General features: G+C 43.8%; 1 protein-coding gene across 1 annotated transcript in view; it reads left to right on the top strand.

Moving 5' to 3' along the window:
* The window catches only part of LOC122540838 (integrin alpha-11-like), a 192,465-nt gene that overhangs the window by 142,699 nt on the left and 31,276 nt on the right, over nucleotides 1-18,490 (top strand). The window contains exons 17-22 of the mRNA XM_043677055.1: nucleotides 1,479-1,564; nucleotides 2,766-2,907; nucleotides 4,456-4,554; nucleotides 8,795-8,871; nucleotides 14,693-14,782; nucleotides 16,468-16,558. Of these exons, the coding sequence (XP_043532990.1) occupies nucleotides 1,479-1,564; nucleotides 2,766-2,907; nucleotides 4,456-4,554; nucleotides 8,795-8,871; nucleotides 14,693-14,782; nucleotides 16,468-16,558 (585 nt within the window). The remainder of the gene's footprint in view (nucleotides 1-1,478; nucleotides 1,565-2,765; nucleotides 2,908-4,455; nucleotides 4,555-8,794; nucleotides 8,872-14,692; nucleotides 14,783-16,467; nucleotides 16,559-18,490) is intronic.

Raw genomic sequence — 18,490 nt, 5'->3', positions numbered from 1 at the left:
CCCCCACAATGCTTCCAGCCTTCCCCCACCCCCAACCCAGCACCCTCCCCAACCCCAGCTCCAGACTGCAGTTCTACACTCACTTGCTGACAGGAGCTAGTGTGGTCTTTAATCACTCTGTTGTTAGATCAGTGTTTGCAAGCACCCTGTGGTGTGGAGTGGTGCCGTGCAGACTGGAAAATTCCCCAAACTGATCCCAGTTTGCGCTGAGTTAAGCTGATGTTAGTTACTACATAATTCTTGGATTTGTACAAGACTTTAACACTTCTTTGCAAAGCCTTGGCGTACTGTGGGGAATACCCTCACTGCACTGCACTATTCCTCATGGTACCAAGTCCCTTATAAATTGTGCACGTATGGCAGCCATTTTGCAGTTGTACTAACCCAGAAACAGTGAGGGGGAATCCTGTGGCACAATGGTAGTGTTCCTACCTGTGAGCCAGGGGGCCTAGATTCAAGTCCCACTTGCCCGAGACAAGGGAGCACTAGGATAGCGTGTTTATAGTGGGCGGCACGGTGGCTCAGTGGTTAGCACTGCTGCCTCACAGCGCCAGAGACCCGAGTTTAATTCCCGCCTCAGGCAACTGACTGTGTGGAGTTTGCACATTCTCCCCGTGTCTGCGTGGGGTTGCTCCGGTTTCCTCCCACAGTCCAAAAATGTGTAGGTTAGATGAATTGGCCATGCTAAATTGCCCGTGGGTTAGGTAAAGGGGTAAATATAGGGGAATGGGTCTGGGTGGATTGCGCTTCAGCAGGTCGGTGTGGACTTGTTGGGCCGAAGGGCCTGTTTCCACACTGTAAGTAATCTGTAATCTGGATGAAAGTTAGCTCGCTGAGTTGAAAGGTTTGTTTTCAGATGTTTTGTCACCATGACTAGGTAACATCATCAGTGAGATTCTCTGTGATATGTGTGAGGAATTGGTGGATTGTGTTTATTGGGTACCCACTTTTCTTGAAAAAGTTTTGTAGGTATTTTTCTTCTGCTAGAGGCTTGGCATTCTAACCTGAACTCCATCAATAAACACATCGATTTAGATCCCATCTACCTTCCCCAGAAAAAAATAACTGGAAATGACATCACCCACCTTAAGAAACAAAGACCTATAAATAAAGGCGGGACATACCACCAGTGCTTCACCAGAGAATCTCACTGATGATGTTACCTTGTCATGGTGACGAAACATCTGAAAATAAACCTTGCAGCCCAGCGAGCTAACCTTCATCCATATCATCAACCTGAGCTACAAATCTTCTCAAAAATCGCTATAAGTGTGTTTATGGTGGAGGGGCAAGAGTTAAATAGAACCTAATGAATCTATGCACCATATCCCTTTAGCCTTTCGAGTTTGATTGCAGTTCAGGGGAAGAGTTGAGTGTAATCATTCTATTCGGAGTGGGCTGCTCCTTCTAATAATGAAGCACATCAGGCATACAGGGAGAATGGCCTGGCTTATTGATATTTCTCGATTCCAATGCAGCTCGGTTTCTGGAGCGATTGTGGTGAAGATGAACATTGTGTTCCTGATCTGGGGCTCCGTGCGCGTGCTGATATTTCTGGTTCCAGGTGAGTGACCAGTAACAGCTCGAAATGACAATGAGCCAATCATGTGTTTTCATTGGAACCCACTCACTTATAATTTCTTCCCCTCACTTTCTTTCCAGTGCTAGAGGTGTTGATATCTGTGTGGAGTTTGCATAATTCTCCCCTTGTCTCCATGGGTTTCCTCCGGGTACTCCGGTTTCCTCCCACAGTCCATAGCTGTGCAGGTTAGCTGGATTGGCCATTGCATCCAGGGATGTGCAGGCTATGTGGGTTAGCCATGGGAGTTGCAGGGCTACAGGGATTGGGTACGAGAATGTGACTGGGTAGGATGCTTTTGGAGGGTCATATGGACTCGATGGGCTGAATGGCCTGCTTCCACATGTAGGGATTCTATGATTCTATAATCTGCCCAATCCAGTGGCCTCCAGTACTGCCCAGTGACCATTCTTAATGTATAAACCAGGATTATGGGGATGGATTAGCGATTCCCTGTGGGAGCCTGACCCTGTGCTCACCTCTTGTATACAGCAGGGGTCGCAGGTCAGAATGAGGACCCTAGCTTGTATTGGCCCGTCCTGAGGAGAAGAAGGAAAGTGAGGTTAACTGTCTTAGCATTAGCATCACAGCACAGTTAATCAGCTCACAGACTGGCCTGGCCCGACTCACTCTCCACACTGTCTCTTTTGCTCTCTCTCTCTCTGTCCTCCTTCTCCTTTTTCCTTTCCCTGGTCTCTCTTTATCCTGTCTCTCCTCTGTCGCTCTCCTCTCTCTCTGGCTCTCTCCTCTCTCTCTGTCTCTCTCCTCTCTATCTTCTTTCTCTCTCTCTCTAAACCACCTCTCTCTGTTCTCTCTGTGTGTTCTCTGTCTCCCTGCCCCCCTCTCTCTGCCCCCTCACAGGGTTGTGTCTCAAGGAATAGCAGGTGGTGTATTCAGCCAATGACCTCAATAAGAATTTCCCAAATGCAGTTGCTCCCTTTAACTTGTGAGGGAAGCCTGTGAAACTGGGCTGGGGCTCAGGCAATGTTTAATCAGAAATCTAGCAGTGAAAGAGTGGTTCTGATGATTATCTGGGACTCTGAATATTGTCAGCACAGGTCACATATTGGTCAGGGATGGTGAGTGTGCCATGGTGAGAATCAATTCACCCGTGACTTGTTACAAACGTCTCATAAAACGCAGCTAATGTGATCTGGCACCCAAACAAGCCCCTCCTGTCTTTCAGCCGATTCCCCTTCATTGTCGAAAACACAAGGAGGAGAATCTCTGTGGATGCCTGGCTGGAAAACAAGCAGGAGAACTCATATGGTACCATGCTCAATGTCACCTTCTCTGGGAACCTGCAGTTTGCAACACTCATACAGAAGGTAAGAGGTCTTCTGTGGAAACGCGTGCACCTTCACCTTCCCAATTGGTGTTGTCAAACTGTGGCAAAGTCAGCCCAAGGTGGGACTCCCCACTACCCCAGTCACACAATCACAATGCCCCGTGCTCATTGTACAACAGCCACAGAATTCTGACTCTAATGCTTGTTGGTATGTTGCTATCACAGCAAAAACGTAATGCCTCAGAACCCAGGAGCTTAGTCATGATTAGACTTGGCATGAGTATGTTGCACATTTGAATACAGTCAATATGACCTAATAGGAATGAATTTATTTCCCAATCAGATTGTTGTGGAGCTGAAACAGCACAAAATTATATTTCAGTCTCCATTCTTGACAATTTCTGTTTTAAAAATCTCTCACTGGATAGGTGAACCCGTCCATAAAACCATTCAGCCCATCGAGTCTGCTCGCCGTTCAATGAGGTCATGGCTGATCTGATAAAACTCACCTACCTCCACTTTCCTGCCTTTTCCTCATAACCCTTGAGTCCCTTCCTGATTAAAAAAAAACCTGCCTATCGCAGCCTTGAATATACTTAACAACCCAACCTTGAGACATATTCATTGGGATTCCCTTCCATGGTGTCCAGATGTCTTACGCTGAGCAGTTATTGAAGTTACTGAGACTTTACTCTGCTGAGGTCAGCCACTGACCAAGCCAGGGGTCACTGACACTGAATCAGCACATCCAGAACTGTTCCCCAGGTGACACCTAAATTGCCACCACCTCCCCCCACTACCTGTCCCTCATCAGCCACAGCCCTATCCCCTTCGCTAGTGAGAACGTTACATGACCATTATATTCAGAGCAGACAGAAAGAATTTAACCAAATACTTTTAGTGCTTTTTATTAAAATGTCCCTGCCAATTACTGAGCAGTTTCAATTGCGCCTTGTTGATTGTTGTCTGATATGTTTTCTATGGAAGTGGTTAGGGGAAGGTTAACAGTTACATTGCTTGCTGGTATTTCCTCTGTGTGTGTGTTCGTCTGTGTGTGTGTGTGGGTGGGTACGTGGGTGGGTGGGAGTGTATAGAGCCTGTGTTTGTGACTTGTAATGTTTGTAATGTCCGGACATAACTGACAGAAAGACCATAGTGTTGTGGCCAAGGTGCAGTTATGGACCAGCTGCAAGTTTTATAAATCACAGACAGAGTCAGACCAGATGTACAGCACTGAAACAGGCCATTCTGCCCAACTCCTCTGTGCTGTTGTTTGTGTTCCACATGAGGCTGCTCCCAACCTATTTCACCTCCCACTTCTGCATTTCATACTGCAATTATACACTTAAAACCAAGAAGGAAAAGTGAAAGAAGTTGTTGCTGCTTTCCACCTGTTATACAAATAAAGATTTTCATTCGTTGTTTCATTAGACCCTTCTCCACATACCATCTCCCCTCGAATTCTTGGGTTTAGCAACTATTGTGAAGTGCAGTTGTGGTCTTAATTTCCATCCAGAGATATCTCATCCAAGTGATACTCTTCACTGAGGTAGGAACATTGATGGTCACTGTCCCTGTCTTATTGCAGGATGATACTGAGGTGAGAATCGATTGCAACAATTTGGCAAGGTGGCCTAACAGCAAAGTATGCACTGTCGCGTACCCGGTGTTCAGGTCCCAGTCCAAGGTAACAATTGTTTATTTCAGGAGTATGTGATCAATATGTTTTAATCCAATTCTGGACTCACACAATATGGGTCCCTGGGTTTTATAAGCAAAGAGATATTGAGGAGTGTACAAGTTAGACTGGTACTAGAACTTGCTTTCCAACCTTCAGTCTCCTCATTTTCCAAAGTATGTCAAGGGCATGGGAAGGAGGTCTTGACTTTTAACTGCCCTCTGACTTGGCCTCACAAGCCACTTTGTTGCCCACTGGTACCCGTGGTTCAGGAAGGCAGTCTGTGTCCACCTTCTCGGGGCAGGTAGGGTCAGCTGATGAAAGACCAGCCTTACCATTGATGCTCACACTCCTAAGAATTAACTGTAAAATGATGTGCTATGATGATAAAGTTATGAGGGTGGATTGGAGTCTTGTCATTAATACATTAATACAAAAATACATTAAGGGAAAAGCTAATGGAGATTGACAGCAATGAGACATTCTCAGAAGATAAACTGGGGAAATTTGTTTCTCGTTGTTGATGACAATAAAAGCATCGGTTTGAATTGATCACCATACAAGAGAGAGGTTTAAAGTATTTTATGCAGTTTTGAAAAATTTCTTCACGGAATGTGGCCATCCCGTTTGTCATCCGTTCCTAATTATCTTTGTGAAAGTGGTGGTTAATGGTCTTAGCTTGGCTAATGTGATGCCATTATTTAAGAAAAGCTGTAAGGAAAAGCCAGGGAGCTATAGATCGATGACCCTTATGTCACTGGTGGGTAAGTTGTTGCAGGGAATCCTGAGGGATAGGATTTACTTGCATTTGGAGAGGCAAGGACTGATTACGGATAGTCAGCATGGCTTTGTGCGTGGAAAATTATGTCTCACTAACTTGATTGAGTTTTTTGAAGAGGTGACCGAGAAGATAAGTAAAGCCAGAGTGGTAGACACTGTTTATATGTACAAGGTTCTGCATGGTAGACTCATTCGTAAGGTTGGATCGCATGGGATCGAGGGAGAGCTAGCCAATTGGATAAAAAGTTGGCTTGAAGTAGGGTGGTAGTGGAGAATTGCTTTTCGGAATGGAGTCCTGAGACCAGTGGTGTGCCACTAGCATCAGTGCTGGGTCCACTGCTTTGTATAAATGATTCAGATGTGAATATGGGAGGTATGGTTAGAAAGTTTTCAGGTGACACCAAAATTGGTGGTGTAATTGACAGTGAAGAAGATTATCTCAGTGTACAACAGAATCAATGATGAACCAATGGGCCGAGGACTGGCAGATGGAGTTTAATTTAGATACCATATACACTTGAGATTTGTTGAACCTTTTTGACTATTTTTTAAGGTTAAATTTGTGGGGTTGACTATTACATGGATATTACTTTTCAGTGGCTGAAATTCCTGCCCATCAAAATTCATACCATAGCAATAGCAAAAATCCAATTGATCTCTGAATGAATAAAGAAAACAAAGAATTATGGTAATTCTGAAACCCTGCAGTGGAGCAGGATGACCAGTAGACTGACTCATAAATATTTACTTGTGAAGAACAAGGGTTGACTTTTACATGAGATATATGGAAAATGCCAGATTTTGTGGTCAAAAGTAGGAAGTCAACTTTTACATGAGGTTGACTATTATTTGAGTTTATGTGGCAAATTAGAGATGTTGCATTTTGATATGGCAAACCAGGGCAGGACTTCACAGTTAATGATAGGGCCCTGGGGAGTGTTGCTGAACAAAGAGACTGAGGGGTGCTGGTGCATAGTTCCTTGAAAATGGAATCGCAGGTGAACAGGGTGATGAAGAATGTGTTTGGCACACTTGCATTCATTGGTCAGAACATTGAGTGTAGGCGTTGGGACATCATGTTGCAGCTGAACAGGACATTGGCGAGGCCACTTTTTGAATATTGTGTGCAGTTCTGGTTCCCCTTCTGTAGAAAGGATGTTGTTAAACTTGAGAGGGTGCAGAAAATATTTACAAGGATGTTGTTGAAACTGGTGGGTTTGATCTATAGGGAGAAGATGAATAGACTGGGGCTATTTTCCCTGGAGTATAGGAGGCTGATGAGTGCCCTTATAGAGGTTATAAAATCATGAAGGGTATGGTTAAGGTGAATAGCCAAAGTGTTTTCCCCAGGACTCCAAAACTAGATGGCATTGGTTTAAGGTGGGAGGGGAAAGATTTTAAAAGTACTGAGGGGTAACCTTTCAATGCAGAGGGTGGTGCGTGTATGGGATGAGCTGCCAGAGGAAATGATAGTGGCTGGTATAATTACAGCATTTGAAAGGCATCTGGATGGGTATGTGAAAAGAAAGGGTTTAGAGGGATATGGGCCAAATGCTGGTAATGGGACTAGGTCAGATTGGGATGTCTGATTGGTGCGGAGGAGTTGGACCGAAGGCTCTGTTGCAGTGCTATATGACTCTATAACTCTATCTAGCTCCTTTAGGAAGTGAATTCCAAGGTTTAGGTGGTATTAAAAAAGGGGCTGCCCCACAATGTATGCCAGTGGTTTCCCTCTCAGCTGCGTAATTCTGATCTTACAAACCAACACCCAATCCCTGCTTCACCACCAGCCCTCTGTCACCACCCCTCCCCCATTCCCCGGGGATGTCTCTGTGTTGAATGTGGTGTTGGCTAGATTGGTTACGCTCACCAGATTAGTACCTGAGATGTTTCATTTTGAATTCAATTGAATAAAAATCTGAAACTGAGAAGCTAGCCTAAGGGCAATCATGTGACCACTGTCAGTTATTGTAAATTAAACCCTGTTTGGTTCCCCTACATCTTTTAGTGAAGGAAATCTGCTGACCTTCTCCAGCCTGGCAGACATGTGAATGTAGACCAATAACAAGTGACTCTTGATTGTTCTCTGGACAATAACTGTGGGCCTAGCCAGCTACACCCACACCCCAGGAATAAGTTTTTGTTTAGAAAAAGATGGATTATAAGAATCCAGGAAATAGGGCAAGACCCCTAAAGCTGCATTGTCACCCAAGTAGATCATGGCTGACCTTCTACATCAACAAGATTTTCCCTCACTATCCCCATATCTGCTGGTGTCTTTAACATCTAGAAATTCATCAATCACTTTTCTGAAGGACAGGGGTCAGAGGGATATTAGGAAAAGTGTGATCAAAAATGTCAGATTTGTGAAGGTTTGTACAAGTGAAAGAGATGTCACAAGCTAGGGAGTTTGTAGGAAGAGTTCCAGATGGTGAGGGTGGCTGGGTGCAGCACAGACAGTGCACACAGTCAACTAGAGTATAAAGACCTGGGGCATAGAGCTGGAGAAAATTCTAGGGATAGAGTGGAGAAAGAGCTTGGAGGAGCTTGTGAACAGGAATAAAGATTCTGAAGTTGGCAAAAATGAGTCTTGGGTCATTACTGGCTAGAGGGTGAGGAGTGGCACAGAAAGCAGATGGTGGAGTTCTGTTGGTGTTGGAAACAATTCAGTTGGAGTTTGGGAGAAAAGACTGAGTGAAGGGTTTTGGAAAATTTATTCTGGAGGTGACAAAGGCGTGAAAAAGGAAAGGAAACCGAGGTGAAATGAGATGTCACAACCATAGACTGAATAAGCAGCAAGGGTCATTGGCTTCTAGGAAGAAGGGAACACTATTGGAAGGACTACAAGGGAAGTGGCGATAAGCTGATTTAGCAGCAGTTGGATATGCAACAACAATATCTAGTAGATGATTGGGGTCCTGCACACATGTGGAGTTACCAGAATTTTCCATTAATATTGGTTTAGGCCTTCTCAGGATTTACAAACTCAGCTGCATGAACAAATCCCTGTCATTTTTTTTCTGGATTTAATTTCAAATGATCAGCAGCTAAGAATGCGACTGCGTGGCAACGAGAATGGTAATGAGTGCCAGAGTGGAGTCAAATTAACTGTGGAACCCAGAGCTACATCAGCGTGTTCTGGCTGTTTTACAGAATAGACTTCAGCTGTGCTGTTGCCTTGGATTGTTTCTGGTCTTTAAAGTTAATGATTCAACCCGATCTTTCCGAAGACTAAACAAAAAAAAAGTTACTTTTGGAAACTGTGGTGAGGGAAGATTGATGAGGAAGATTGATGACTGAGTGTAAGGAATGTGGAGAGCTCTGATAGCAGAGGTGTTCCTGCCAGAGTAATGTACCAATGCTCTGTATTTGTCCATCGTTGGACACTGGCAGGCTGCTGCGTTCAATCTCTGCTGCTGCCTCGCTCCAAACTCTTGGCAACTGCTGATATTTTTTCTGATCTCCCTAGGTGGCTTTTCGCTTGGAGTTTGAATTCAGCCGCTTCATCTTCCTGGACAATGTGGACATTAGCCTGACTGTCAGCAGGTGATACACTCTCCAGAAAAGAAGTGCCAGTTTAGAACTCGTATTAATACTGTAGCTATGTTTTAAAGAAAGCTCAGTTTTCTATAAATATGATTTGATGCAGTGCTTGTAAAACTTCCAACACCTCATAAATATTTGACCATCTGCATCCCAGTATTCCCTGGCCTGTATATATCAGTGATTGTCCAAACACACACTGTATGACTGAGGAATACTTGGCAACTCCAGTTCACAGTGACAATCCACTTCCTCTTTGCCTCTGCCTTTTGGCAGACTGTTCTATTTGTACCTCTGTTCATGGCCTGGCTTTTTATTTTGTTTTTTTACAGTCACAGGATGTGGGTGCCGCTGGCTAAACCAGCATTTATTATTCAGCCCATGTTCCCTTGACAAAGTGGTGGCAAGGTGCCTTCTTGAACTGCTGCAGTCTATGTGGTGTAGATACTGTTAGGGAAGATTTGGTGGGAGGAGTGGGGGGTGTTCACAATTTTGAGCTTGAGCTGGTGGTGGAACACAGTCAAGATGTAGAGTTGCTTGGAGGGAACTTGCAAAATGGTAGAGGCCCCAGGTTTAGGAGATGCTGTAGATGGAGTCTCTGCTACAGTGCAACTTGTAGATGGTAGACAGTTCAGATACCGTGCACTGAGGGCAGTGTGAGTATTGACATCGGTGGATGGGCTGTCTATAAAGTGGCCTGTTTTGTGCTGGTTGGTGTTAAGTGTCTGAAGTTTTGTCAGAGCTGCACATATCCAGACAAGCAAAGAGGGTTCCATCACCCTCCTGATGACTTTTCTCTGTGTCAGAAAGTTGTGGACTCAACTCTGATGGTAGACTCAGAGCACCTATTCCTGGCTGACGTTCCCAGAGTAACACAGAGGAAGGGCTGCAGTGTTGAAGCTGCTGTCTTTCAGATGAGACATTAAACTTGGGCACCATCTGCTCATTCCAATGCAAGTAAAATATCCCACATCACTTTTGATAGGAGAGTCCTGCTTGTTGTTGGATCCAATATTTGTTTCTCAACCATTATGAACGGAAGATCAAATTTGATCACATTGCTGTTTATGGGAGCTTGTTTTGCACAAATTGGGGTTAGTAATTCTCGGCAATGGTGACCACACCTCAAAAAGTATCTCATTGGCTGCAAATGCTTTGGGGCATCTTTAGATCAGGAAAGCCTCATTACAAATGCAGATCAAATCTTTTCCACCTCTTACTCGCTAAGAGAGGGATATTAGGGAAAATGTGATCAAACATATAGGATTTGTGGAGATTTGTAAAAATGAAAGGAGGCTAAACCTGGACCTTTCTTTTAATTTGTTCATGGAATATGGACATCGCTGGCTAGTTCAGCAATTATTGCCAATTACCCAGAGGGCTGCTGAGAGTCAAACACATTGTTCGAGGTCTGGAGTCACACATAGGTCAGACCAGGTAAGGAAGGCAGATTTCTTCCCCCAAACGAACATTGGTGAACCTGTTGTTTTTTTTATTAATGAGAGTTGACAATGGTCGCCATTAGACATGTTTTAACTCCAGATTCTTATTTAATTAAAATTTCACCATCTGTCATGGCTGGATGGCATGTCCCTAGAACATTAGCTGGGGATTCTGAATGATTAATCCAATGACAAAATCATTCCAATATTCATGCCACACAAATGCCTGACAACAACCATCTCCAGCAGGAGAGAATTTAACTACCACCCCTTGACATTCAGTGGCATCACTGAATTTCCCCCACTATCAGCATCCTGGGTGTTATCATTAACCAGAAACTAAAGTGGACCAGCTATATGACAGCAGGCCAGAGATTAGGAATCCTGCAACAAGTAACTCACCTCTGACTCCCTAGAGCCTGTCCAGTATCAACAAGGCACAGATCATGAGTGTGATGGAATACTCCCCAGTTGCCTGGATGGGTGCAGCTTCAACAACACTCAACAAGCTTGACACCATCCAGGACCAACCTCTGTACCTATTGAAGTTCTCAGTACACGGGCTTCCTCACTTGCTGATGAAAACCTTGGGTCATCTCAAATTACTGACAGGACAATGAATTACTGTAAAGTCTAACCATTTTAGGAAATGCAGTAACCAATTTGCAGACAGAAAATTCCAACATCAATGTGATAATGACTAGAGAATCTACTTTTGTGATTTTTAAAATGATTTCACAGGTTGTCAGCATCATTGGGTGGGTCAGAGTTCATTGCCCATCTTTATTTGCCCCTTGAGAAGGTGGTGGTGACCCATATAAACACAATGGCTACAGGAGCAGGTGAGGAACACTGCAGCAAGTATCTCACTTCCTGACTCCCCAAAGACTGTCCACCATCTACAAAGCACAAGTCATGTGGAGGCAAAGGAATAGTGGTATTATCAATGGATTATTAATCCAGAGGCCCAAGTAATGTTCTGGGGACCTGGGTTTGAGTCCTGCCATGATAGATTGTGAAATTTGAATAATTTTTAAAAATCTGGAATTAAGAGTCTAATGATGACCATGAAACCTTTGTTGACTGTCAAAAAAACCCATCTGGTTCACTAATGTCCTTTAGGGAAGAAAGCTGCCACCATCACTTGGTCTGGATTACATGTGACTCCAACCCATCGCGGTGTGGTTGACTCTTAACTGCCCTCTAGGATGGGTAATAAATGCTGGACCAGCCAGGGATGCTATCATCCCATGAAAATGAAAAAAAAACCAAGTTCGTTGGAATGTTCCCCACTTGCCCTGGAAGGGTGCAGCTCCAACAACACTCAAGAAACTTGACACCATCCAGGACAAAGCAACCCGCTTGATTGGCAGCACATCCACAAACACCCACTCCCTCCATCTCCGACACTCAGCAGCAGCAGTGTGTACCATCTATGAGATGCACTACAGAAATTCACCAAAGAATCTTAGGCAGCACCTTCCAAACTTACAACCACTTCCATCTAGAATGACAAGTGGCAGCAGATACATGGGAACAGCAACCCCCTGCAAGTTCCCCTCCAAGCCACTTACCATCGCAACTATATCGCCATTCCTTCATTGTTGCTGGGTCAAAATCCTGGAATTTCTTGCCTAACAGTGTTGTGGATCTACCAACAGCACAATGCCTGTAGAGAATGAAGGCAGCTCACCACCACCTCTCAGGGGCAGCTATAGATGGACGATAAATACTAGCCCAGCCAGCATCATCCACACCATGAGGGATAGTTTGAAAAAGACTCCAACATCTTCCCTTATGAAAAGCAAAGAATGGTATTAAGAGATTCTAGCTTGAACAAGAGCCAGGTTTCAAATTGATGCAGTGACACTGCCTTGGTGTGAGCTGAAACCATTATCTGGAGAATAGACACAATGTTGTGCTGTATTGTTAAGACAGAGAGTCTGGAGCAGGACACCAGTTGGAATAAGGCTGTGGTAACAGGAGCCTGGGTGGTGGAGAAGGCAGCACAATACCAAAAGCCGGGAGAGCAGGCCAGCATGGCGTTCTGAAGGGAACCCTCATACTCTAAAAACCAACAACTCGTTCCTTTACCTCATTCACAGAAATGTTCCATTCCACATCCTGCCAAAGCAGAAAACGACAGCTAAGGTTGAGAAAATAAAAAAACGAAAGAATTGCAGATGCTGTAAGTCAGAATCCAAAACAGAAATTGCTGTAAAAAGCTCAACAGGTCTGGCAGCATCTGTGGAGTGAAATCAGAGTTAACGTTTCGAGTCTGGTGACCCTTCCTCAGAACTTTGAGGTTGTTAAATTTGTTAAAATCAAGGTTAATGCCAGAGAGCTGCTGAAGGAATGACTGGAGTGAACATTTACGTAGAGGTTAGACAAGTATTTGATAGAATAAGAAATCAAAGGTTCAATGATTAATTCAATTAAGGAGAAAGGCGGAGTGGGACCATTCGGCGCAACCATTTTGGTGTGAGCGATTTGCCTGTTAGGCGCAGCCCATTTTGGTGCTAGCGATTTGGTGCGGCCTGTTTGGCACAGCCCATTTTGGCGCAGCCTGTTTGGCGCAGCCCATTTTGGTGCAAGCGATTTGGCGCGGCCTGTTTGGCACAGACCATTTTGGCGTGGCCTGTTTGGCGCAGCCCATTTTGGTGCAAGCGATTTGGCGTGGCCTGTTTGGCACAGACCATTTTGGTGCAAGCGATTTGGCGTGGCCTGTTTGGCGCAGCCCATTTTTCCGCAGACCCATTAGGCGTAGAACTATTTCGGTGCAGCTCATATTTATTCCTTTTTAGGCTTAGTTAAAGGCATTAATGAAAGCAATAAAAATAAAAATAATGTTTATTCTCTTCAGTAAAAATGTTAAAAAGAAGAAAAAAAAGAAATAAGTTAATTACGAAAAATCTAAAACATGACGTTTATTCAAAATTATGGGTAATCCCTTGTAAATACTCAATATCATTTCTCTCACTAAATCTTCCTACGAATGTTTGTATTCCAGCGTCTGCTTCTCTGAATTTCTTTAACTTAAACGGAATATCATGCCCTGTAACGAGATGCTCACAGTAAATGTCCCTTCCTCTGAACTTTTCGTAAACTGTCCATAAATTTCCAAATAACTGGATGTTCCACTCCAAGTTCGCATTGTAATCTCCTGTGGGCAGCTTCTGCATGATTGTTTGTTCTGTCCTAATTGTTTAAAGTTCTTTCATATAAATTCCACATTCCAACTGGAAATAGCCCACCATTTCCTCTGCGGAATCTTCGACCTACATAGTTATCCTTGAACCAGTCCAGCAGCGGTTGCAGTTCATCTGGAAGCGCATCAGCCAAATGTTCAATAGCTTTATCAATGTTTTCAATCTAAATAAGTGCAAGATCAATTATCATTTTTGCTCTCAAAGAAAACTCTGAATCAATGTTATACTTACTCAAGTGTCCCAAACTGGCAAGATGTTTTCTCATATTTTGAGCCAGGTGAAAAAAATACCCCCGGATTTCTGCAGAAGGAAAATGCTGCTGTAAACTTTTGAAATTTGCAAGTTGAAAGTCACAGTTGATAATGTCAGGGCAGCATTCAGGCTGTATTTCCAGAACCATTTCAAATAATTTATCATATGTTGTTCATAACTTATTTGGGAGTAAAGCATACAACAGTGGGAACACACCTTTATGTATTTCCAAATATAAGAATTCTGCAGGTGGTGCTACCGCTGTTGGCTAGTAAAAATTGTTCTTTATTATATTCATTAACAGAATATGTTTTAAAGCTATCTGGATGGCACGATATTCTGTTGAAATTAAAGAAATTCAGGGAAGCAGACGCTAGAATACATACACTCGTAAGAAGATTTAGTGAGAGAAATTATGTTGAGTATTTACGAGGGATTACCCATAATTTTGAATAAACGTCATCTTTTAGATTTTGCATAATTAACTTATTTCTTTTTTTTCAGCATTTTAACTAAAGAGAATAAACATTATTTTTATTTTTATTGCTTTCATTAATGCTTTTAACTAAGCCTAAAAAGGAATAAATATGAGCTGCGCCAAAATAGTTCAGCGCCTAAATGGGTCTGCGGCAAAATGGGCTGCACCAAATCGCTCGCGCCAAATCACTCACACCAAAATGGCTGTGCCGAATGGTCCTAAACCTGGAGAAAGGGAATGAGGCTTGAATGGAGCATAAACACTAGCATGGACTAGTTGGGATAAATGACCTGTTTGATACAACATATCTCATCCAATCCTATGTAAAGTGTCCAATAGGTCAAGTATTGTACCTTGAACTTGTTTCTTCTTGTAACAACAATTATGTTGATTTAGTTACCACACTAACCTAATGCTCATGTCTACTGATCAATTTCCTACAGTGACAGTGAGGAAGCAGAAGAAACACTTTCTGACAACACCTATCAGCTGTATGTTCCTGTGCAATATGAAGCAGATATCCTCCTCACAAGGTACAAGTTAGTCTCAATTACAGACTCCTCTCTTCACCCTCAATACTCCAATAAAACAGCTCAACCTTTCAAACCCCTCAATAGGATGTTTCAGCTTCAATCAGACTCCTTGGACCCAGGCTCCAGAATTCCTTCCCTTCCTCACCTCCTTTGCAAAGACATTTTAACCACTCAGCTCAATACCTCCTTCTTTGGAGCAACGTTCATTTTGTGCCCCATTTTTGTTTCTGTGACACACATTGGAGCTTCACTCTGCATTAAAGGCACTACCTTGAATGCAAATGATTGTTGTCCTAAACTTCGGAAAGTCTTTAATAAATTCAAGTCAATTTGTCAGAAAGAAATTACTTCACGCTGTGACATTTTTGTCAGATTTTTTTCCATTGAAAATCCCCAATGCCCTTTTTATTGTTTAATGGGAACAGCTGATGTAAACTTGTCACAGTGTAATTACAGCCTCCTGCCAGTGGTGTTGCTGTCATACCTCAGCATCACACTTAGAATCACAGAGATGTACAGTACGGATACAGACCCTTCAGTCCAACTTGTCCATGCCGACCAGATATCCCAATCTGACCTGGTGCCATTAGCCAGCACTTGGACCATATCCCTCTAAACTCTTCCTATTCATATCCCCATCCAGATGCCTTTTAAATGCTGTAATTGTACCAGCCTCCACCACTTCCTCCTGCAGCTCATTCCATACACGAACCACCCTCTGTGTGAAAAGTTATTCCTCAGGTTCCTTGTTAAATCTTTCCCCTATCACCTTAAACCAAAAATCTTCAGTTTTGGACTCCCCCAGTTTAGAAAAAAAAGACTTTGTCTATTTACCCTGTCCATGTCCATGTCCATGTCCATGTCCATGTCCATGTCCATGTCCCCCATGATTTTATAAAGTTCTATATAGTCACCCCTCAGTGTCCAGAGCTCCAAGGAAACAAAGCCCCAGCCTATTCAGCCTCTATCTACAGTTACACCTTTCAGTCCCAGCAACATCTTTGTAAATCTTTTCTGCACCTTCTCGGGGTTTAGCAACATCCTTCCTACAGAAAGGGGACCAGAATTATACGCAGTATTCTAAAACAGGCCTCACCAATGCTGTGTACAGCTGCAACATGACATCCTGACTCCTACACTGAATGTCCTGACCAATGAAAGCAAGCATCTAACAACTCAGCCTGCACATGCAGAGAAACTCTTACCCTCCATTCACCCTCGAGCCTTCTGCTTGCAATATGCTCTGTTATTGGATGCTACATCAAAATTAATTTGAAGCAAATGACTGCAAATTATTTTGTGGCGAGAGAACCTTTAATCTAGTGGTTTTCTACTCTAGACTGTTCACAGTACAATTTAGGTTTTGTATTTTAATGGAAATTCCACAAAACCAAATGTTAAAATAAACCTGAAAGAAACAGGCTCGATCAAAAGCTAGATCTGATTGGTGAAGGGCCTGGATTCAGTGGGGTCGACCTGATTGGTGGAAGGGTTGGATTCAATGCACTGTTTCTGATTGGTGGGAAGAATCAGGATTGAGAGTGAGAGGGAATCTCCTACAAATCTGTCACTGACATTATTATGCGGTCTTTTGACTCCCGCAGTTTACTGAGCGCAGTATGTGATTTTCTCTCTATTTCCAGAAGTTTCAGTTGGAACAATTAATGATGACTTTCTTGTGACAGGGATTCCAGTCCCGAACGCTACGATGTGAAATCAGTGGAAGAGTTGGAGTCAAATGGAGAGTTTGATCCTCCCTTTAACTTCACATTTAAGGTAATGTCCTTTCTGTTTGCCCTTATTTTCTGCCAGCTCAGTTTGCTCTGCATTTGTCTCCCATGCTCACTGAGAGGTTTGAAATCTTGCTAGAGAAAAAGTCCACAGTCATCCGGTTGTTCAACTACAGACAGCATCATATTCAAGCCAGACACAAATGGCCAAACACTCAGCGCTCTAGGCATTATAAGTCCTGGGTTCAAGACCTACTCCAGGGCTTGAGGGCAGCAATCAAACAATAGACAATAGACAATAGGTGTAGGAGTAGGCCATTCTGTCCTTCGAGCCTGCACCACCATTCAATATGATCATGGCTGATCATCCTTAATCAGTATCCTGTTCCTGCCTTATCTCCATAACCCTTGATTCCACTATCCTTGAGAGCTCTATCCAACTCTTTCTTAAATGAATCCAGAGACTTGGCCTCCACTGCCCTCTGGGGCAGAGCATTCCACGGTTTCTCCTCATCTCTGTCCTAAATGGTCTACCACGTATTTTTAATCTGTGTCCACTGGTTCGACACTCACCCATCAGCGGAAACATATTTCCTGCCTCCAGAGTGTCACGGCGAGTGACTTGGAGGGGAACTTGCAGGTGGTGGTGTTCCCATGTTTCTGGATGATAGCAAAATGACAGAGTAGGTTCAGAAATGTGACATGCAGCGATCTTATAAGCACAAAGAGAGAATGAAGAGATTTGGAAAGACTGGACAGGACTGTCTTAGCTAAATGAGGACTGATATCGGGTTCTGAGTGACTGGATAGGGTGGGGTAGTAATCTGCCTTCCTGTTCTTGCCACCAAAGTGGATAACCATACATTTATCCACATTAAACTGCATCTGCCATGCATCTGACCACACATCTAACCTGTCCAGGTCATCCTGTAATCTCCTAACATCCTCCTCACATTTCACCCTGCCACCCAGCTTAGTATCATCAGCAAATTTGCTAATGTTATTACTAATACCATCTTCTATATCATTAATATATATTGTAAAAAGCTGCGGTCCCTGACTCTCTAGGTTAGTACAGAGAGAGGATCTGTACCATGGGGTAGATATTCTTTCAGACAGTATGTTAAACCAAGGCTCCATCCATATGCTTAGTTGGATATGACGCTATTTTGAAGGAGACCAGGATACTTTCCCTAGTATCTGTGTGGAGTTTGCATATTCTGCTTGTGTCTGCTTCTTCCAAGTTCTCTGGTTTTCACTCACAGTCCACAAACGTGCAGCCTAGATGTATTAGCCACAGGAAATGCAGGGTTACAGGGATGGGATGGTGGGTGGGTGGGGTGGGGGGGGATGTATCTGAGTGGGATGCTCTTTGGAGGGTCACTGTGGACTCAATGGGCCAAATGCCTGCTTCCACACTGTAGGGATTCTATGATGACCTAATATGCTGATTAGAAAGAAAGAATTAGCAATTTTTGATTATTTGTGCGTGTCATCCTTTAAGTCAAAGCAACACTAAAATATTTTTCCAAAATGTTGGATGCTGCTGCAGGTGGAATGTGTTGGATGAAGGTGCCGCTGGAAAGTGTTGGATGCGGGTGCAGGTGGAATGTGCTGGATGCGGGTGCAGGTGGAACGTGTTGGATGCGGGTGCAGGTGGAACGTGTTGGATGCGGGTGCAGGTGGAACGTGTTGGATGCGGGTGCAGGTGGAACGTGTTGGATGCGGGTGCAGGTGGAACGTGTTGGATGCGGGTGCAGGTGGAACGTGTTGGATGCGGGTGCAGTGTTGGTTGCGGGTGCAGGTGGAATGTGTTTGATGAAGGTGCAGTTGGAATGTGTCAGATGCGGGTGCAGGTGAAATGTGTCGGATGCGGGGGGAAGGTGGAAGGTATAGCATGCGTGTGCAGGTGGAACGTGTTGGATGGGGCTGCAGTCGGAATGTGCTGGATGCGGGTGCAGGTGGAATGTGTTGGATG

The sequence above is a fragment of the Chiloscyllium plagiosum genome, chromosome 36, assembly GCF_004010195.1.
Source record: "Chiloscyllium plagiosum isolate BGI_BamShark_2017 chromosome 36, ASM401019v2, whole genome shotgun sequence".
NCBI classification, from domain to species: Eukaryota; Metazoa; Chordata; class Chondrichthyes; order Orectolobiformes; family Hemiscylliidae; genus Chiloscyllium; species Chiloscyllium plagiosum.
This window is presented reverse-complemented; position numbering and strand designations above follow the sequence as displayed.